The following is a 23,711-nucleotide window of genomic DNA, read 5'->3' as shown; positions in this document are numbered from 1 at the left end:
TAACTTTAAAAAAATCAAAATAAAAATAAAACTCAGGATACACCAAAAAAAAAAAAGATACAGAATTATTGTACCACCAAAAACACCTCCCTCCTGCCACCCCTTTATAGTCATACCTACTCCCCTCCCCACTACTATCTCAAACTCTTGCATCCACCAATCTGTTTTCCATTTCTATACTGTCATTTCAAGAATGTTATATATGGCCGGGCACAGTGGCTCACGCCTGTAATCCCAGCACTTTGGGAGGCCAAGGTGGGTGGATCACTTGAGGTCAGAAGTTCGAGACCAGTCTGGCTAACATGGCGAAACCTGTCTCTACTAAAAATAAAAAAATTAGCCTAGCCGGGTGTGGTGGCGTGTGCCTGAAGTCCCAGCTACTCAGGAGGCTGAGGCAGGAGAACAGTTTGAACCCGGGAGGCAGAGGTTGCAGTGAGCCGAGATCACACCACAGCACTCCAGCCTGGGCAACAGAGTGAGACTCCATCTCAAAAAAAAGAATGTTACATACATGGAATAATACAGTATGTAAACTTTTGAGACTGGTTTTCTTCACTCAACTATTGAGATACATCCAAATTGTTGCATATATCAATAGTTCATTATTTATAGTTTGATTCCATTGTGATCAAAGAACATTCTCTATATTATATTATTTCACTTCTTTTAAATGTGCTGAGGTTTGTTTTATGGCCCAGGATACAATCTATCTTGTAAAATGTTTCACTGCTACTTGAAAAGCATATGTATTCTGCTGCTGTTGGGTGACTTGTTCTATAAGTGTCAATTAGGTCTTGTTGGCTGAGGACACTGTTCAGTTCTTCTACATACTTGCTGAATTTTCTCTTCAGTTGTTCCGTTAATTGCTGAGAAAGGGATGTTGAAGTCTCCAATTATAACTGGATTTGTCTTTGTTCCTTTCAGTGCTATCACTTTTTGTTTCCCATACTTTGTAGCTGCTGATGGCATATACACATTTAACATTTGCTATATCTTCTTGACCTCATTTTCTTTCGATTAATGTTTGCATGGTGTATCTTTTTTATCCTTTTACTTTCCACCTACTTATACTATTATATTTGAATGAGTTTCTGATAGACTGTATATAGTTATGTCACTATATAACATACAAGGACCAAATAAATGAAACAAGTTTTAAAAATCACACTAAAAGCCAGGCACAAAGGGTCGTGCCTATAATCCCCCACTATTCAGGAGGCTGAGGAGGGAGGACTGCTTGAGGACAAAAGTTTGAGACCAGCCTGGGTAACACAGAGGAACCTTGTCTCCAAAAACAATTTAAAATAAAATAAACATTACCCAGGCATTGTGGCATGTGCCTACAGTCCCAGTTACTTGGGAGGCTGAGAGTGGAGGATTGCTTGAGTCCAGGAGTTCAAGGCTACAGTGAGCTATAATCAGGCCACAGCACTACAGCTGGCTGACAAAGTGAGACCCTGTCTCTAAAAAATTTTTTAATAAATTTTTTAAATCACACTGAAAGATAAAGGAGTGAAAACCAGAAAGCAAATTTCTTGATTTCCAGTCCAAATGCCTTTTCACCTAAGCCAGTCTTGTTCTAAACACAGAAACTAACTAAAAGCACATATAAGAATGTTAGATGAACAGATACATTGTAGACTGTTCAACACTGTATAAAATTTTGTACACATATTGTGCTTCAGCAGAATTAGCTCTATCCTAATAAGGTAGCCAAATTTGTGTACTAACCTTTAATAACCATTTATATTCCACAGAGTTTTAAAAGAAAACTTAAACGTTTTAAAATCCTTATTAAAGATTGAGTCTGCTACTGAAAATAATGAGAATAAAATGTTGATTACTTGAAGAAACTAGGTGTATACTTGCTAATAAAACCTTTAAGTAATAAGAATGTTTGGATCAAAACCACAGTGAGATTCCACCTCACACTAGTGAGAATGGCAACTATTAAAAAGTCAAGGCCGGGCGCGGTGGCTCAAACCTGTAATCCCAGCACTTTGGGAGGCCGAGACGGGTGGATCACGAGGTCAGGAGATCGAGACCATCCTGGCTAACACGGTGAAACCCCGTCTCTACTAAAAATACAAAAAAACTAGCCGGGCGAGGTGGCAGGCGCCTGTAGTCCCAGCTACTCGGGAGGCTGAGGCGGGAGAATGGCGTAAACCCGGGAAGCGGAGCTTGCAGTGAGCTGAGATCCGGCCACTGCACTCCAGTCCGGGCGACAGAGGGAGACTCCGCCTCAAAAAAAAAAAAAAAAAAGTCAAAATAACAGATGTTGGCAAGGTTGTAGAGAAAAGGGAATGCTTATACACTGTTGGTGGGAATGTAAATTATTAGGCCACTGTGGAAATCAGTTTGAAGATTTCTCAAAGAACTTAAAACAGGACCACTATTTGAACCAGCAATCCCATTACTGGGTAATATCCAAAAGAAACTAGGTCATTCTACAAAAAAGCACAAGCACTCATATGTTTATCATAACACTACTGACAATAGCAAAGACATGAAATTAACCCAGATACCCACCAACGGCGGACTGGATAAAGAAAATGCAGTACATATACACCATAGAATACTATGCAGCCATAAGAAAGAATAGAATCATGTCCTTTGCAACAACATGGATGCAGCTGGAGGCCATTATCCTAAGTGAATTAATGCAGAAACATAAAACTAACCCATTCTTACTTATAAGTGGTAGCTAAACACTGGGTACACATGGATATAAAGATGGCAACAAGAGACACTGGGGGCTACCAGAGTAGAGCGAGGAGAGAGAGGGAGGCAAGGGCTCAAAAACTGTGAGTACTGTGCTCACTTTCTGGGTGATGAATTCAGACACACCCCAAACCTCAATATCATGCAATATACCCACGTAACAAACCTGCACATGTACCTTGTGAATCTCAAATAAAAGTTAACATTATTAAAATATTTTTTAAAAGAATGTCTGGAATGGAGCACATGAGAAAAAAGATAAGTTGGAGCAGTTTTTTCTGACTACATAAGCTAAGTAAAGTTTTCTCCTTTTTCAAAGTATTTAATGGTGCAAAGATAAATTATACCTTGTAATTATGGAACTATTTAAAATCATTTCTGCTAACTCATCTTAGCATGCTAAGATGCTAAGACTGACTTCCACGCTAAGTCAATGGAAATCTAAAACACTTCTTCCAAGCAGTAACATGTTAAGAAAATATATACATTTTATAAATTATGCCTAACAGACTAAATGACAGAAAATCTCAAATGCAGAATCCATATTCTTCAGACACTTAGCTATTTTAGTTGTCACATTATTTTTTAACATAAGTATTTTAAACTAAAATATTTTAAAATTGAAGAAAAATCTTACAGACAATTATTAGTGAGAAGGACTCTTCATGAGTCTCAATAAGTCAACCGTACATAAAACAGAGGCAGATTACTTTAGAACATCACCATCTCTGTTTTACAGAAGTCACTATTCTGTTTGTTTTTTTGTAGGGACAGAATCTCACTATTTTGGCCAGCTTACTCTAGGACTCCTGGCCTCAAGCAATCCTCCTGCCTCATCCTCCCAAAGTGCTAGGATTACAGGCATGAGCCACTGCACTCAACCAGGAGACCATTATTTTGAAAGAGAGAAAACCATGACAGGTAAAATTTATTGCTCAAGGTTACACAAAAAAGTAATATCAATGATAGGATTTTAAAAGCCTAGGCTGGGGGTGGTGGCTCACACCTGTAATCCTAGCACTTTGGGAGGCCGAGTCAGGTGGATCACCTGAGATCAGGAGTTTGAGACAAGCCTGGCCAACATGGTGAAATCCTGTCTCTACTAAAAACACAAAACTTAGCCGAGCATGGTGGCGCATGCCCTGTAATCCCGGCTACTCGTGAGGCTTGAGGCAGGAGAATCGCTGGAACCCGGGAGGCAGAGGTTGCAGTGAGCCGAGATAGCACCACTGCACCTCAGCCTGGGCGACAAAGGTGAAACTCCATCTCAAAAAAAAAAAAAAAAAAAAGCCTAAGTCCCCTCATTCATTATCATTTTGTTAACTGAAACACAACATAAAAGAAAAGAACCCTGAAATCTGTTCAGTGACTTTTTTTTTTTTTTTTTTTGAGACAGAGTCTCTCTCTCTGTCGCCAGGCCAGGTTCAAGCAACTCTCCTGCCTCAGCTTCCCAAGGACCTGGGATTACAGGCGCCTGCCACCATCCCAGCTAATTTTTGTATTTTTCATAGAAACAGGGTTTTGCCATGTTAGCCAGGCTGGTCTCAAACTCCTGGCCTCAGGTGATGCACCTGTCTCAGCCTCCCAAAGTGCTGGGATTACAGGCGTGAGCCACCACACACGTCCTGTTCAGTGACTATTTAAATAGCATGTAGCAATGTACCAAGACCAAACACAGAATATTTTTATAACTTTAGGTAGGAATGAAGCTACCTGAGAAATACATTTATCAGCATTACTCTAATTCATGCTAGAGCCTCAGGAGTCATTTAGCCCTTCTCACTCATCATAAATTTTGGAACAATACAGAAAATTCCCTTACTGTGTCTGTAGAATTACTCTTGTCTATGACATTGAGATTACAGTTGACACAGGCTGGCCCTCTGTCAAACCAAAGGGATCAGGTTCATTATTTGGAGATACTCTGTAGAATGGACACATATCTCTTCGATGAAGGTATCAATTAAGAAGCTAACAAATTATTGAAAAGTCGGAGACCAGGTTCCATTTCTAGTATGGTAAACTCAGACTGACTCTCCTACACATAACTATAAATTCCAGACGATATGCAAAAAAATAACTGCCTGAAGCCCTTGGGCATGAACAAAAGCAGGAGGACTTAGAAAAGAAGAGAGAGCTTGGAAGAAGAAAGGAATAACAACTAGGTATGGGGTGAGTTTTCCATTTTTATGTTTTAGCCTGATGGAAGACCACAGTGAGTTGCAGCACACAGCAGTCAAAACTCGATAAAACTTTCTTGCCTGAAGAACAAGTGCACAGAGCCCAAGCCCGAGATAATAGGTTTGGGATATCCTAGAAAGGAGAAAGCCGGAAAGGTATAGCCCAATATTCTGGGTACAATCTCTGCCCAAGTCTATGGCTGATTCCTGAGCAACACACGTGTATGGCAAATTTAAGCAGTTTTCAGCTAAAGCAAAAAGGACTGAAAAAGGACTGAAAGGACTAATATTTGAGTTGTTCCCCACCACAGAAGGGAAAAGGCTGCAGTCTGAGCCCATCCAAGTTAATGGTCTTCTACAGTAAGACCAATAACACTCTTAGAGGAACAGAAGAGAATCTAGAATTGACACAATGTCTAGTATCCAATACAAACTCATCAAGAAAGAGAATGTGACCCATCCTTAAAGGAAAATATTATCATTAGAGGCTAACCTCAAGATGACCCTGATGTTAGAATTACCATACAAGGACTTTAAAGCAGTTATTATAAAACTAATATACTCAGTGGTTTAAAAAAATGCTTATAAAAATAATAAGATTAAAAACTCAGCAGAGAAATCAAATTATAAAAAAGGAACCAAATGGTAATTTTAGACCTGAAAAATATATCTAAAGTTAAACTTTTATAAGACAGGCTTAATAGCAGAATGGAAATGACAAAGGAAAGAGTCAGTAAACCTGAAGATAGATCAAAAGAAACTGTTGATTCCCAGGCAAGATGGCCAAATAGGAACAGCTCCGGTCTGCAGCTCCCAGTGAGACCAACGCAGAAGGCGGGTGATGTCTGCATTTCCAACTGAGGTACCTGGTTCATCTCATTGGGACTGGTTAGACAGTGGGTGCAGCCCACAGAAGGCAAGCAGAAGCAGGGTTGGCATCGCTTCACCCGGGAAGTGTGAGGGTTCAGGGAATTTCCTCCCCTAGCCAAGGGAAGCGTGAGGGACTGTGCTGTGATTGATCACGCAAAAACTCCATCCGAGGCCAGGCACGGTGGCTCAAGTCTGTAATCCCAGCACTTTGGGAGGCCGAGACGGGCAGATCACGAGGTCAGGAGATCGAGACCATCCTGGCTAATCCGTTGAAACCCCGTCTCTACTAAAAAATACAAAAAACTAGCCGGGTGAGGTGGCGGGCGCCTGTAGTCCCAGCTACTCGGGAGGCTGAGGCAGGAGAATGGCGTGAACTTGGGAGGCAGAGCTTGCAGTGAGCTGAGATCTGGCCACTGCACTCCAGCCTGGGTGACAGAGCGAGACTCCGTCTCAAAAAAAAAAAAAAAACTCCATCCAAAGGTCACCAACAGCAAAGATAAATGGTAAATAAATCCATGAAGATGAGGAAAAACCGGCCAAAAAAAGGCTAAAAATTCCAAAAACCAGGATGCCTCTTGTCCTCCAAAGGATCACAACTCCTCGCCAGCAAGGGAACAAAACTGGACAGACAATGAGTCTGACAAACTGACAGAAGTAGGCTTCAGAAGGTGAGTAATAAACTCCTCCAAGCTAAAGGAGCATATTCTAACCCAATGCAAGGAAGCTAAGAACACTGATAAAAGGTTAGAGGAATTGCAAACTAGAATAACCAATTTAGAGAAGAACATAAATGACCTGATGCAGCTGAAAAACACACCACAAGAACTTCATGAAGCATACACAAGTATTAATATAGCCAAATGGATCAATCGGAGGAAAGGATATCAGAGATCGAACACCAACTTACTAAAATAAAGCATGAAGGCAAGATTAGAAAAAAAGAATAAAATGGAATGAACAAAGCCTCCAAGAAATATGGGACTATGTGAAAAGACCAAACCTAGGTTTGATTGGTGTACCTGAAAGTGACAGGGAGAATCGAACCAAGTTGAAAAACTCTCTTCAGGATATTATCCAGGAGGACTTCCCCAACCTAGCAAGACAGGCCAACATCCAAATTCAGGAAATACAGAGAACACCTCAAAGACACTCTTTGAGAAGAACAACCCCAGGATACATAATCGTCAGATTCACCAACATTGAAATGAAGGAAAAAACGTTAAGGGCAGCCAGAGAAAGGTCGGGTTACCCACAAAGGAAAGTCCATCAGACTAACAGCGGATCTCTCTGCAGAAACCCTACAAGCCAGAAGAGAGTAGGGACCAATATTCAACATTCTTAAAGAAAAGAATTTTCAACCCAGATTTTCATATCCAGCCAAACTAAGCTTCATAAGTGAAGGAGAAATAAAATCCTTTACAGACAAGCAAATGCTGAGAGATTTTGGCACCACCAGGCCTGTCTTACAAGGGCTCCTGAAGGAAGCACTAAATATGGAAAGGAAAAACCAGTACCAGCCACTGCAAAAACACACCAAAATGTAAAGACCATGGACATGATGAAGAAACTGAATCAACTAATGGGTAAAATAACCAGCTAGCATCATAATAACAGGATCAAATTCACATATAACAATATTAATCTTTAATTAATTAAAAGACACAGACTGGCAAATTGGATAAAGAGTCAAGACCCATGGGTGTACTGTATTCAGGAGACCCATCTCATGTGCACAGACACGCATATGCTCCAAATAAAGGGATGGAGAAAGATTTACCAAGCAAGTGGAAAGCAAAAAAAAGCAGGGGTTGCAATCCTAGTCTCTGGTAAAACAGACTTCAAACCAACAAAGACCAAAAAAGACAAAGCAGGGCATTACATAATGGTAAAGGGATCAATGCCACACGAAGAGCTAACTATATACTAAATATATATATATACCCAATACACGAGCACCCAGATTCATAAAGCAAGTTCTTAGAGACCTACAAAGAGATTTACGCTCCCACACAATAATAGTGAGAAACTTCGATACCCCACTGCTAATGTTAGATCAACGAGACATAAAATTAATAACAATATTCAGGATTTGAATTCAGCTCTGGACCAAGCAGACCTAGTAGACATCTACAGAACTCTCCACCCCAAATCAACAGAATATACATTTTTCTCAGTGCCACATAGCACTCATTCTAAAATTGACCACATATTTGGAAGTAAAACACTCCTCAGCAAATGCAAAAGGACAGAAATCATAACAAACAGTCTCTCAGACCACAGTGCAATCAAATTGGAACTCAGGATTAAGAAACTCACTCAAAACCGCACAACTACATGGAAACTGAACAACCTGCTCCTGAATGACTACTAGGTAAATAATAAAATTAAGACAGAAATAAATAAGTTATTTGAAACCAATGAGAACAAAGTCACAACACACCAGAATCTCTGGGACACAGCTAACGCAGTATTTACAGGGAAATTTATAATACTAAAATGCCCACAGGAGAAAGCGGGAAAGATCTAAAATCAACACCCTAACATCACAATTAAAAGAACTACAGAAGTAAGAGCAAAGAAATTCAAAAGCTAGCAGAAGACAAGAAATAACTAAGATGAGGGCAGAACTGAAGGAGATAAAGACACAAAAAAACCCTTCAAAAAATCCATGAGTCCAGGAGCTGGTGTTCTGAAAAGATTAACAAAATAGACCACTAACCAGACTAATAAAGAAGAAAAGAGAGAAGAATCAAATAAACACAACAAAAAATCATAAAGGGGAGATCACCACTGATCCCACAGAAATACAAACTACCATCAGAGAATACTATAAACTCTACGTGAACAAACTAGAAAACGTAGAAGAAACGGATAAACTTCTGGACACATACACCCTCCCAAGACTAAACCAGGAAGAACTCGAATTTCTGAATAGATTAATAACAAGTTCTGAAATTGAGGTAGTAATTAATAGCCTACCAACCAAAAAAAGACCAGGACTAGACAGATTCACAGTCGAATTCTACCAGAAGTACAAAGAGGAGCTGGTACCATTCCTTCTGAAACTATTTCAAACAAGAGAAAAAGAGGGACTCCTCCCTAACTCATTTTATGAGGTCAGCATCATTCTGATACCAAAACCTGGCAGAGACACAACAAAAAAAGAAAATTTCAGGCCAATACCTCTGATGAACATTGATGCAAAAATCCTCAAAAAAATACTGGCAAACCAATCAAGCAGCACATTAAAAAGCTTATCCACCACCATAAAGTCAACTTCATCCCTAGGATGCAAGGCTGGTTCAACATATGCAAATCAATAAACGTAATCCATCACATAAACAGAACCAATGATAAAAACCACAACATTATCTCAATAGATGCAGAAAAGACCTTCGATAAAATCCAACACCCCTTTATGCTAAAAAAAAAAAACTCAATAAACTAGGTAGTGATTGAACGTATTTCAAAATAGTAAGAGCTATTTATGACAAACTCATAGGCAGTATCATACTGAATGGGCAAAAGCTGAAAGCATTCCCTTTGAAAACCAGCACAAGACAAGGATGCCCTCTCTCACCACTCCTATTCAACATAGTATTGGAAGTTCTGGCTAGGGCAATCAGGCAAGAGAAATAAATAAAGGGTATTCATAGGAAGAGAAGAAGTCAAGTTGTCTTTGTTTGCAGATGACATGATTGTGTACTTAGAAAACCCCATCAACTCAGCCCAAACACTCCTTAAGCTAATAAGCAACTTCAGCAAAGTCTCAGGATACAAAATTAATGCGCAAAAATCACAGGCATTCCTACATACCAATAACAGACAGAGAACCAAATCATGACCAAACTCCCATTTGCTACACTACTACAAAGAGAATAAAATACCTAGGAATACAACTTACAAGGGATGTGAAGGAACTCTTCAAGGAGAACTACAAGCCACTGCTCAAGGAAGTAAGAGAAGACACAAACAAAAGAAGAAACATCCCATGCTCATGGATAGGAAGAATCAATATCGTGAAAATGGTCATATTACCCTAACTAACTTACAGATTCAATGCTATTCCCATCAAGCTACAACTGACTTTCTTCACAGAATTAGAAAAAACTACTTTAAATTTCATATGGAACCAAAAATAGCTCATATAGCCAAGACAATCCAAAGCAAAAAGAACTAAGCTGGAGGCATCATGCTACCTGACTTCAATCTATACTACAAGGCTACAGTAATCAAAACAGCATGGTACTGGTATCAAACCAGATACATAGACCAATGGAACAGAACAGAGCCACACATCTACAAGCATCTGATCTTTGACAAACCTGACAAAAACAACCAATGGGGAAAGGATTCCCTATTTAATAAATTGTGTTGGGAAAACTGGCTAGCCAGATGCAAAGAACTGAAACTGGACCCTTTCCCTACACCTTATTCAAAAATCAACTCAAGATGGATTAAGGATTTAAACGTAAGAACTAAAACCATAAAAACCCTACAAGAAAACCTAGGCAATACCACTCAGGACATAGGCATAGGTAAAGACTTCATGACTAAAACAACAAAAGCAATGGCAACAAAAGCCAAAATTGACAAATGAGATATAATTAAAGAGCTTCTGCACAGCAAAAGAAACTATCATCAGAGTGAACAGGCAATCTACAGAATCGGAGAAAATTTCTGCAATCTATCCATCTGACAAAGGGCTAATATCCACGATCTACAAGCAACTTAAACAAATTTACAAGAAAAAAAGCAAACAACCCCATCAAAAAGTAGGTGAAGGATGTGGGCGAAGGATATGAACAGACACTTTCAAAACAATACATTTATGCAGCCAACAAACATATGAAAAAAAGCTCATCATCACTGGTCATTAGAGAAATGCAAATCAAAACCACAATGAGATACCATCTCATGCCAGTCAGAATGACAATCATTAAAAAGTCAGGAAACAACAGATGCTGGAGAGGATGTGGAGAAATACGAACGCTTTACACTGTTGGTGGGAGCATAAGTTAGTTCAACCATTGTGGAAGACAGTGCAGTGATTCCTCAAGGATCTAGAACTAGAAATACCATTTGACCCAGCAATCCCATTACTGGGTATATACCCAAAGCATTATAAATCATTCTACTATAAAGACACATGCACAAGTATGTTTACTGCAGCACTGCTCACGACAGTAAAGACTTGGAACCAACCCAAATGCCCATCAATGTTAGACTGGATAAAGACAATGTGGCACATACACACCATAGAATACTATGCAGCCATAAAAAAGAATGAGTTCATGTCCTTTGCAGGGACATGAATGAAGCTGGAAACCATCATTCCCAGCAAACTAATACAGGAACAGAAAACCAAACACCACATGTTCTCACTCATAAGTGGGAGTTGAATAATGAGAACATATGGGCACAGAGAGAGGAACATCACACACCCGGGCCTGTCTGGGGGTAGGGGGCCAGGGGAAGGATAGCATTAGGAGAAATACCTAATGTAGATGATGTAGCTGTTAGAACAGCAGTTATTATCTTATTTCAAGATATTCTGCTGTCACTCTTCTGGTAAATATATTTATTTTGGAAAGATAAAATGGTCAGTGAAAAAAGACAATTACAAAAGAGGGTGAATGGTACAACTGCACAGAGTGATTACAAGAATTTGAATAGCTACGTGTATAAATGTATACCCAAAAAAATCTCTAAAAGATATATACCTACAACTAAATTCTGGGAAGGACACACTAAGATGACAAAAGGGATTTTTCACTTCTTTATACATTTCTGTGTTGTTTGGATTTTCTAAAGTAAACATGCATTATTACCTCTATAAGCAACAAAAACAATAAAAACATTCCATTGAGGGAGAAAACAGCTTTCTATAATATGAACAATTACCTCCAATCATTCAGTTTAGATTACTTATCATTGTTGTTTTCAAAAATGTATGATGGTATTTCTTAAGAGAAAACAAACATATACTCCTCTCTTCTTCCATTCCTGTGTATTCCACATCCCAGCTGCCTTTCAAAGAGAAATAATAACTACTGTCTTTACATACCTGGTGGAGGAAACATCATCCTACGGTCCTGTTCCCATGGAGGTGACAGAGACCCAGTGTCAGAGGGAGCCCTATGAGGATCGGTTAGCCTATCACAGCTTGATTCTCCTCTTTCATTGGTAATCTGATGGTCCAGAGGATTCCCTGGGCCTCTTGAGCCTAATTAAAGAAAAAAACATACAAATCTGTTTCATCTTAACAAGTCTTATATGCTTGTTTTACACATACAATCAGTGGTTAAATCATAAGTTATAAATACGAAGTCTGAAAAATAAGGGTATAGAAAGTAAATTGCTATGATTCCTATGCCAGATGTAACAGGGTAATTATAAACTAATTATAAGAAATAATTAAATAAAAAATATAAAATAAACAAAATATAAAACATTTAAAATAAATATAAAAATAAACGATTAAAAAAAATAAATGATTTTGTTGCTTAAACTAATGTCAATAGTCCAAATGAGCATGATCCCTTTAAAACAGTCATCTTAGCAGTTCTATATCTATTTTAGTAATTTTGCTACTATTTAAAGTATTTTTCAGAAAAACTCGTTTGGAAATGCACTCAGATTAACTTAAGAGCCATGTAAAAAACTGCATCTCAAAGTTAAAACATGACTCTCTACTTCTGTCCAAATTCACTGAATAGTGTTAGGAGTCAATGAGAAGATAAAAAAAGATAAATACTTCTGCCCAAAAATGATTTTAAGTAGCCTGATTTAAAACATTATGTACAACAGATAAATTGGCACTAAATGGCTTTTAGTAATTTCTAAATATCAAATTCACATTCAAAAGGAGAATTCACAAGTTCTGAAGACAAGTCTAAAATAATAGTTTCAAAAACAACAGCACTGTTGAAATAATCACTTTAAATGAGCTAACATCCATTTTGGATAAGAAAATCTGGTATGTTTACATTTATAAAGGATGGTAATTTTAAAGTTCCCTTCTTAATGACCACAGAAAAGATAGTACCTTAATTAAAAACCCACATTCAGGGCAGGGCGCAGTGGCTCACGCCTGTAATCCCAGCACTTTGGGAGGCCAAGGAGGGTGGATCACCTGAGATCAGAAATTCGAGACCAGCCTGGCCAACGTGGTGAAACCCTGTCTCTAATAAAAGTACAAAAATTAGCCGGGCATGGTGGCAGGTGCTGTAATCCCAGCTACAAGGGAGGCTGAGGCAGGAGAATGGCTTGAACTCAGGAGGAGGAGGTTGCAGTGAGCCAAGATCGTGCCACTGCACTCCAGCCTGGGTGACAGAGTGAGAACCCATCTCAAAAAAAACAAAAAACAAAACCCATATTCAGTTAAAATGTAAAAGACAAATATAAAAAAATTTTGGCCGGGCGTGGTGATTCATGCCTGTAATCCCAGCACTTTGGGAGATGGAGGCGGGCGGATCACAAGGTCAGGAGATCGAGATCACCACTAGCTAACATGGCGAAAACCCATCTCTACTAAAAATACAAAAAATTAGCCGGGCATGGTGGCGGGCGCCTGTAATCCCAGTTACTTGGGAGGCTGAGGCAGAAGAATGGCGTGAAGCAGGGAGGCAGAGCTTGCAGTTAGCCAAGATCGCACCACTGCACTCCAGTCTGGACGACAGAGCAAGACTCCGTCTCAAAAAAAAAAAAAAATTTAACATTCAATAAAATACATTAATACCTCATTTATGTGTCATTGAGAGGGAAAAGGGGGGTCTTCTCAAAATTATATTGTCCAGGAAACAAAAGCTTATTATTCTCAAGGAATAGCTTTAAAAAAAATCTTTTTTTGAGACAGGGTCTCACTCTGTTGCCTAGACTGGAGTGCAGTGGTGCGATTCTCAGCTCACTGCAACCTCCACCTACTGGGCTCAAGCAATTCTCCCACCTCAGCCTTACAAGTAGCTGGGACAACAGGCATGTGCCACCACACTTCGCTAATTGTTGTATTTTTTGTGGATACAGGGTTTTGCCGTGTTGCCCAGGCTGGTCCCGAACTCCTGGGCTCAAACAATCCCACCACCTTGACCTCCCAAAGTACTAGGATTATAGGTGTAAGCCACTGCACCCAGCGGACAATTTTTTTTCAATAGAAGCCTAACTAAAATAGCCAGGCGCAATGGCTCATGCCTGTAACCCTAGCACGCTGGAAGGCTAAGGTGGGTGGATCACCTGAAGTGAGGAGTTCAAAACCAGCCTGGCCAACATGGTGAAACCCCATCTCTACTGAAAATACAAAAATTAGCTGGGTGTAGTGGCACATGCCTGTAATCCCAGCTACTCACGAAGCTGAGGAACAAGAATTGCTGGAACCTGAGAGAAAGGGGTTGCAGTGAACCGAGATCGTGCCACTGCACTCCAGCCTGGGCAACACAGTGAAACTCTATCTCAAAAAAATAAAAAATAAAAAAAGAAGTCTAACAAAAATTCTTACTCTATTTCAGTACCTCCTTTAAGAGAACAAACCAAAATTAATTTTAACTTTTCTTGGTAACTAGTACAAATCAGCATAAGCATTCAAGTTTAATATATAGTAATCTTTAAAACAAATTTTCCATCTACTCCCTTTAGTAGAATCAGATCAACTGACTTTTACATCAGGAGGTAAACTATCATTTTGCCTTATGAGTATACGTTCTATCAGATTCCCCAAATCTTTCCTTCTCGCTTCTTCATCCTAATAATTAGCTCATTAGAAGAAGAAGGCTGGGAAAGCAGAAAATGTGCAAGCTGTCAGGCTGAGTTCATCTGGAATGAAGCACAGAGATTTAAAGGACACATTCAAAGGCTTTCCCTCCTGATTGCTTACTTCCAGAAGACCAAAGTTACAGGTCAACTGACTACCCAGTGAAAATTACAAACCTAAAAATGCCAATGGTTAAAGTTTTCTATTCAAACCAAGTTACATACAATTTACTCCAAGAAGAAATTGTTTCACTCGTACTCAATATTATTCAAATATACCACTCACCCAAACTTCAAATTAAAAAGATAATAAAAGTAAGGAAAACAACAGGTATTCTCCATCCTCCTTTGGTGGATCATAGAAAGTTTTAGTTCATATCAAGTCTGTAAGACCCGATGACAACTTACCTAGAACTTCTGTAAGCTTTTTAAACAAATAGTAAAACACCCTTGCAGATAATCTAAACACACTGTATGTTTAAATTAAATAGGAGAGGAAAGAGGAGAAATCAAATGTAAATTTTAATCATTCCAAATATTCAACTGACTACAAGCAATCCTTGACTTATGTAATTCAATTTCCAGTGATTCATGTTTGCAGTTTAGCCAATTATGCCCTTATTTCTAGGGCACTGTTTTTTCAGACTGCTAGCTCCTACTCATTTGTGACGTGTGAAGTTTAAAAATAATACTAATTAAGATTAAATTAATGAAATGGGATAAAACTGAAAAGAAAGCATCAAAACTGTAATGGTGAGTACTATTTCATGTAGCTGGTTTCAATTATATTTCAATCATATTTATGTTGGTGTACAATATGACATGATATAAAATACATTTCTTAATGTAAGTCAAGGTAAAAAATGGAGGGGTGGGAGTGGACTTAGACAACTAAGTCCTAAGCTTGCAGCAGACATGTTAATATCAAAATCAGTCCCTTTCCTGAAGTGCTCAATGCAAAGCCTCCCTAAGGCTCTAAGTATCAGTCTATAGGGCAGTCCCTTTCCCTAGGAGCTTCCAGTTCAAAATCAACATAAGCAAAGGCTCTGTAGGGACCCCAGGCTGTGGCCCAATCTACTGGGGGGACTGGGAGGTGGACAGGAACAGTTCTAAGTGAAGCACAATGAGGGTGGAAAAAGAGGATACAAACAGGATATGGGCAAAGGGAGAATATCTCATGAACATAGAGTAGAAAGTTGATTTTCTCATATTCTTTGAAGGCAATTCCAAAGGAAGAGTTCCAAAAATATTTGGAATAATGGCAGCTTCAACTAACAAGTACACAGACTTCCTGAGACACTATTTAGATGAGTAATATCCATCTGTGTATACGAACTTTGATTTGTTGTATTTAATTTGGTGTTTTTGTTTAGATTCATTAATTTATGTTCTTATCTCAAATTCAATCTTTTAAAATCACTGATACAAAGGGTGGGAATGTTTCACTGGTGAAGAATGCCATTAACTCTTATAAAACACATACTTGGAACTGAAAATGTAAGACTTCTGATTTTGAAATAAATAGGGCTCTATATCTTTGAATTTCGACACAAATTAAGGGAAAACTTTAAAGCAACTTGACAAAGAAAGTATGGTGAGAGATCAAAAAAGGAAAACTCCAGGTACACAGGAGTTTTCAAAGGTAATAGGGCCTTTTGTAACACCAGGGTGATGCTGATGAGATAAATGTAGAATAGCTAATGATTAGGCCTGAGGTACCTACAGAAATTCTCAACAACATACAAGGGGGTGACAGCGGACAACTGTGGCTTGGTTTCCCAACGTTTTTTTTTTTTTCTTTTTTTGAGATGGAGTCTCGCTCTGTTGCCAGGGTGGAGTGCAGTGGTACTATCTTGGCTCACTACAACCTCTGCCTTCTCAGTTCAAGCAATTCTCCTGCTTCAGCCTCATGAGTAGCTGGGACTACAGGCGCCCACCACCACACCCAGCTTATTTCTGTATTTTTAGTAAAGACAGGGTTTCACCATGTTGGCCAGGATGGTCTCAATCTCTTGACCTCATGATCTGTCCCCTTCGGCTCCCAAAATACTGGGATTACAGGCATGAGCCACCACGCCCGGCCCCCAGTGTATTAACAAATGATGTAGACTACAGTAAAGGTTCCCATCAAAATTCTAATGTTTCATCAAAATATAATTTTATGGTGGTTCACACCTGTAATCCCAGTACTTCGGGAGGCTGAGGTGGGTGGATCACCTAAGGTCAGGAGTTCGAGACCAGCCTGGCCAGCCAACGTGGCAAAACCCGTTTCTACTAAAAATACAAAAAAAATTAGCCAGCAATGGTGGCATGTGCCTGTAATCCCAGCTACTTGGGAGACTGAGGCAGGAGAATCGTTTGAACCTGGGAGGCAGAGGTTGCAGTGAGCCGAGATCGCGCCACTGCACTCCAGCTGAGCAACAAGAGCGAAAACTGTCTCAAAAAAAAAAAATTACATATATATACATACACATATATAATTTTATGCTAGGTTATACTGTTATTTTATTTCATGTGGTCTTATAAAATTTTATATTACATCATGTAATATATAGTTTTTAAGAAGTCAAAAATATGATTTAAAAAGATACATATCAAGTCCTTGATCAAAATGTTTTCTAATATAGCACTGTTTCTAAGAGAAAAATACATCAAAATTAGATATCATAGAGATCCTTTTCCAAATAAAAGTTATTTACAATAAGTGCAAGGAATGCTTGTATTTTCCAAATGTTTATTTTACAGATCATTTTTAAGGTAAGTTGAAATGAAAATATAAAGTAAGGAAGAAATCTAGAGTAATAAAGATGTTTAAACAATATACCTCTTCCTCCTCCCCCTGGAAGCAAAGGTGAGAGTCTGAGTGGACCCTCCAACAAAGTTGGAGGAGAGAGAAAAGCTCTCGTTTCAGATGAAGGCCGACCCAATGGTGAGGGACCATATGGGGAATGCTCTGGAATAATTAAAACAGCATATTTAAATTCATAGTTTCACTTAGCTACACTATAGAGTTAGAATCCCATTTCAACAATTACCATCAGGTCATCCTATTGCCAATTTAAGTTTAATCTATGTCCTGAATGTATCCTTTGATTTTGCTAATATAGAACAGAATTAAATATAGACCCTGGTGTTTTCAATATTTGTCTACCAGACACTTTAACCAATAAAAACATCAACCTATTGGGAATTAATACACTTAAACAATCATTTATATTAAGAAGGGATATTAGAGATATATTTTAGAGTTATAGGAGCATAAAGTTAGATTTTTTGGGGGTTGTTTTTACTGGCAGTATGCATCCGGACATTTCAGCTAGTGAGAGCTGCAACTCAGTTTAAATCAGAGCCAGGTAGGCTGTATTGGGCCACGAATTGTTTCAATAATGCTGAGATTATGAAGAGGAGAAAAATGCATAAAATACTTTGAAACAAGATTACAATTTACTTTATATTCATTACCAGTAAGTCAGTTTACAAATACTAATTTATCAAATAAATCACTTAATCTATAATCTATATAACCAAGACACCTACCACTTTACAAACTTTACCACTCTCAAATAATGGTTTTGTTTCCAAAGTCAAAAATCAAAAACAAAATACAAACAAAAATCACCAAAATAACATTTTTAAAACATGTTAAATATAAAACATGAGTGTAGCTGGTATAATATTCAAACCAGCTACAAGAAAAGATCAAAGCATTATCTACCCTCCTTGAAACTTTTGTGTTGGCTTCAGACAAAAAAAAAATCCTTCTGTATACTTCACCCCAATCCAAACTTTACTACCTGAAATTCATAATAATCTAATATTTTTTAAAAGTAGAAATAGACTTTAATTTTAATGAAATTTTACTCTCAAAAGTGATTTTTATAACTTTCCAAAGTTATTAAAATGGAATTCTACCTATATATATATATTTATTTTTCACTACCTTAGAAGCTTCATTCCAATTCAACCAGAATTATTATGAAAAAATTTAAACTGTTTGCAATAGTTTGAGATCATTGCAGACCCTAACTCAACAATGGACAGAAATATTAAATGTATCTTACAAAAAAAAATTGGTCCTCCCTTGAAGGTAATTAAAGCAATCAAAACTCAGACTGAGTTTTCCCCACATTTTAAATTAATACTTTTAAATAATTAAAAACTATTTTTTAATTATCAAACAAGCAAATTCCAACTATAGTTAATATATAAACAGTCACAATGCTATTCCAAGTAAGCATTCCTTATTCATTCAATCTCCTAGAAAATTGTTAATTTCTAACCATGTGCCAAGCACCTGGCTTTTCAAGCTCAAGGCACTAAATATGTATCATCTCACAAAATCCCACTGAGAAATAAAAGCAACAATAATTTTCATTATTGCACAGGAAACAAAACCTAGAAACTTGTGAGTCTATGAGAAAGCTTAGACTAGAACCTTGGTTCTAAAATCTAAAATATTTATATAAATAACAGTGTTAATTAACTTACACTAATAGAAACTATATGTGCAATATATATATATATATAAAATATGTATTTTAAATGAGGAGTTAAAAAAAAAAAAGACTACCTCTGCCAAATGCTGTATTTGGAACATCAAGTGCATAAGGATCTTTTTCTAAAAGTTCAAATTTAAATTCTGTTTCAGTTAATCTGCAAATAAAGAACAAACATCTCTAAGTTACTCATCCAAGAGAAGCACCACAAGAAAAAAATGCCTCTACCAAGTACAAGCTACTCTTCACTATCTTAATATCTACACAGAACAAACAGATCCTCTAAAATTTATTATTCTGACCAAAACACTTTTATCTCCCACTGCTTATTAACTAGGGTAACCAGTTTCTTGCTGCCCTAGGGATAGTGATGTTTTGTGGAGCCTTACAATTGTTTTATTTCTTCTTCAAAACTAGACTACCATGAGTGCCGTATCACAGAATCCAAATTTTTGAAATACAAGAGTCCTCCAAGGTCAACCAGTTCAAGTCTATCACTTTACAACTAAGGAAATTGAGGCTAGGAGTTTAAATGATTTATTCACAACTAAAGTGCCAGGATTAAGACATAGAGTTCCTGGCTTTGAGTCATGTATGCTTTCCATTGTAATGTGACACTCATGATTCCAGTTATAACACTGGAAATCCCATTAATTTGTCCTACTATCTTACTCGTAAACGTTTTACCCTACAAATGTGACATTTTAAAAGAATCTTGTTTCTAGTTCTTAATCATGAGATATAAAATAAAACATTTAATAATTTGATTTTAATTTCTGAGACTAGAAAAGACAAGCAAGAGGACTGAAAACTAATATTGGATAATGTTAACAGTACATTGTGACAAGAAATTATAACATTCTAGGAAGACTGTTATAATCTTCATAGAAAAGCACTTACTCTTCCCTGCTATTCTATATTGTAGACTTTTATTCTACGTTTCATTTTATTGTAAAACAACGTCAGCCAATACTACAAAACCAGGAAATGAGAGAAATTAGTGAATATTATCCTATCTACTTATCCATTAAAAGAGGCTGATATTCTCGGCATTACTATGTCAGAGAGATTCATCCTTTCGCTTTCCATCCATTTTTACCTCCATCCATCTACACTGGTTTAAAAAAAATTTTTAGCTATAATTTTTGCAGAAGGATCTGTTAACAGTTTCCTCCAAGTGCCACTTCAGTGACCTGGGACAAGTACTTCAACAAACAAAAAAAAAACTAGACATTCCTATTAAAACTAATAGATATCTCACGAGATATGCTGGACTCACTGTAAGTTTTCTTACTTAACCTTATAAAAGTATTACCTAATTAATGAAATAACATAAGAATAATAACTAATTTTAAATGTTCCCACTAACATACTTACTTTTGTCTGTTGTGAGCATTTTCTTTCCTTAAATCATTGAGGTTTCTTTCAGCATTCCGAGCTGCCAACTTCAAGAAAATAACACATTTTAAAAATACATTTATATAAACTTAAAACATAAGCATAAACATGTAAATATAAACACTCCTTAAATTTAAAATATATATATATATATATATCACAGCAATGGTATACAAATCATAATCACTTAAGTAAGAAAAAGTGTAAGATCTGGACTCTGAAAGATCAGAATTTCTGTATCTACTCTTTACCCTCTAGTCATATGACCTTAGGCTGTTTCCTCATCTATAAATCTGGATTATAATACCTACTTCACACAGTTACTGAGTAGACTGAACAAGTAATGTATGTAAAAGGCTAAGTACAGTGCCTAGAACACAAGAGATTTTAATAAACATCCTATCTTTTTATTATTGTAGTTGAGACTTTATTATCCCCCTACCCTCAAATCTCTAAAGTTGACACTTTGAGCCATGTCCTCGTCCCCATCCATCCTGGGGTCAAACATTCAGAGAGCCTCATGGACTCTAAACTCAGCCAGTCTGGGTTCTATCTGATTGGGTGATTAGTTCCTTGAAACGAACACTTTTTCCCTAAAAAACAAGTTAAACTCTGTTACCACATGACTTTTCAGAAACTAATATGAGCCTCTCCTATTAACTGTCTTCTGCCCAGACCCCCGTCTGCTCCTGTGGGTAGCTCAGCTCTGGAGCGTGTGACAAGGTACTGCTCAGTGTCACTTTCATTCCCTCTACCAATCCCAATTCAGCTAAAAACACACCTTGTCTGTGGAGCTTCTCCCCGGTGACCTTCCTGATACATAATTCTTTAAGCCTGTGGTTCCTTGGGTTTTCCTGCCTGCCCTGTGCTCTAGAACACGTGAGGACAGATATATCCTAGGTCGTCATCTGGCTGTCCTGGATCTGTATATTCAACTGCTTAACTGTCTCTCTGTAGCCTCTACCCATGTCGTCTGAGATAACCTTTACCTTAGGAGACTTTAATAAATACGCAGGGGTGAGGAAGGGATGCGGAATTGTTACCTCTGGGTCACAGCATATTCCCTTCTTGTCCATTGTTGTCTGTGGTTTTTGTTCTAATCTTTACAAGTCAGTGTCCCTCTAAGATCTGTAAAATGTTCCTGCTGCCCTTCCAGAAACAGCCTTCTTACCAACTTACCCTGGGACTGTGTGTGGACCTCTCCATCTTCAAAGAGTAATCTACATCTAAGTATTTTACAAGTGGTGAGGAGTGGTTAACTAAATTCATCTCCAAGCCCAGCTTAATTTAGTAACAAATTTTCATTTGAACCCTCAATACCAAAGCATACAGAATCTTACAACTGAGGAGGACCTAATCTCTCACCCTACCTAATAGGTGAGATACCTCTCAACATATCTAATCTCTCACCCTAGGTGGGAATCTCCACTCCAACATGTCTAAGAAACATCTACCAAGTTTCACTATAACAATAACAACAGTTAACATTCACTGAATGTATACTGTGTGTCAGGCATTTGGCAACAACCTTACATGAATTTAATCATCCCAATAACCCTATGAAATAGGTACTATTGATATCTCTATCTTACAGATAAGAAAACTGATGATAGGTGATGGAGCCAGGACACCAGCCAAGACAGCCTAATTCAGACTCCATGTATTCACCCACTGTGCAAACTGCCTACTGTTGAAGACTCCTAGTGACAAAGGCCAGTTATTACAACAGTCCTATATGTTAGAGTGTCTTTCTTATAATTAGTCAAAATCTGCATCCTTATTACTTCCCCACACAGTCAGTTCCTTTGGAGCACAGATACACTATTTCTCATGATGACCCTTTTCTTAATGTGTACCCAGTAATTCAAAACTGAGAATCAGGTAACAGAACTTTGACTTTTAGAACTAGAAGGGGCTTTGAAGATCACTTAATCTAATCCCATCGTTACACAAATGAGGAAATAGGCCCAAAGAATTTCAAGTAGCTTGTCCACAACTAATCAGTGGCAATTTAGTGCCCTGAAACAATCAATCCATGATTATATCACCTTCCCCATGGAGCATAAACTCCTTTCAAAGAAGCAATGTGATAAAAGCAAAGAAGGAAAAATCAAATTTTTTGAATAACTATGTTGGAACAAACTGTTTAGTTCACAAGGAACATAATTTCACTACTTGTAAAATTAAAAGAAACTGATTTTTTAGAATACCATATTTTCATCTAATTTAAATAAGCAACATATCTTCTGGAAAAAAAAATACAATTTGACAAAAGAGACTTAAGGAAATTTAAAACTTACCCAATTATCATGTGCTTTTTTCTCATGGGAAATAATCTGAAAAAGAAAGTAATTAAAATGCCACTAACAATTATTTTTCTTAAGTAAAAGACATTCATATCTACCACTATGATGTAGCACACAACTCAAAAATATCCCAAGCATCTCTGAAAAGCAGGCAACATTTTCAAAGCAAATTTTCATATATGATCTATTATATTTTAAAACAAAAACTGAATGTAAAGACATTACATTTTTTGTCTAGTAAACTTTTACTTTATGCAATAATCAACAGGAATTGCCAGTTAACATATAACTAGCCTGACTGAGTATGAGACCCCACTGTTGATACACGTTTATGTGATGCACTCTACCTTCTCACAGCAGCAGGAGATATGGCAATTTTATTTTTTTGAGAAGGACTCTCAGTCTGTCACCCAGGCTGGAGTGCAAGTGACGCAATCTCAGCTCAGTGCAACCTCTGCCTCCAGGGTTCAAGCGATTCTCCCGCCTCTCCCTCCCAAGTAGCTGAGATTACAAGCATGCGTCAACATACCTGGCTAACTTTTGTTTTTGTTTTTGTTTTGTTTTTTTTAGTAGAGACAGGGTTTTGCCATGTTAGCCAGGCTGGTCTCGAACTCCTGACCTCATATGATCCACCCACTTCAGCTTCCCAAAGTGCTGGGATTACAGGCGTGAGCCACTGCACCCAGCCAATATGGCAATTTTAAATAAGATGTCTTATCCCAGAATCTTTGGCTCCTGGGAAGTGTCCCACAGCCACATGCAACACCTCAAAAGAGGTGTACAACTGGTAATTATATTCCTGCATCAATTCAAACCAATCAGAATTGTTTTCAATTATACACATACATATATATACACACACACATATATATACCTGCCCTTGATAAGAATGAATAGTTCTCTCCAATTCTTCTTCAAGATCTTTGGCTCGCTTTCTAAATGGAATGAATAATTATTCTACTATTAACAAACAATATGAAATGACAGAACATACT

At 37.7% G+C, this 23,711-nt stretch overlaps 1 protein-coding gene across 1 annotated transcript in view; it reads right to left on the bottom strand.

The window, feature by feature from the left end:
- CTAGE5 (CTAGE family, member 5) overlaps nt 1–23,711 on the bottom strand; it is a 91,274-nt gene that overhangs the window by 20,573 nt on the left and 46,990 nt on the right. Inside the window, exons 13-18 of the mRNA XM_011926663.1 lie at nt 23,591–23,651; nt 22,711–22,746; nt 20,390–20,457; nt 19,087–19,169; nt 17,341–17,469; nt 11,839–11,997 (exon numbers count right to left, since the gene is read on the bottom strand). Coding sequence (XP_011782053.1) covers nt 11,839–11,997; nt 17,341–17,469; nt 19,087–19,169; nt 20,390–20,457; nt 22,711–22,746; nt 23,591–23,651 — 536 coding nt within the window. The remainder of the gene's footprint in view (nt 1–11,838; nt 11,998–17,340; nt 17,470–19,086; nt 19,170–20,389; nt 20,458–22,710; nt 22,747–23,590; nt 23,652–23,711) is intronic.

Source organism: Colobus angolensis, unplaced genomic scaffold (genome assembly GCF_000951035.1).
Source record: "Colobus angolensis palliatus isolate OR3802 unplaced genomic scaffold, Cang.pa_1.0 Scaffold119, whole genome shotgun sequence".
NCBI classification, from domain to species: domain Eukaryota; kingdom Metazoa; phylum Chordata; class Mammalia; order Primates; family Cercopithecidae; genus Colobus; species Colobus angolensis.
Note: the sequence above shows the minus strand (reverse complement) of the source record. Positions and strands in the feature narration are given on the sequence as shown.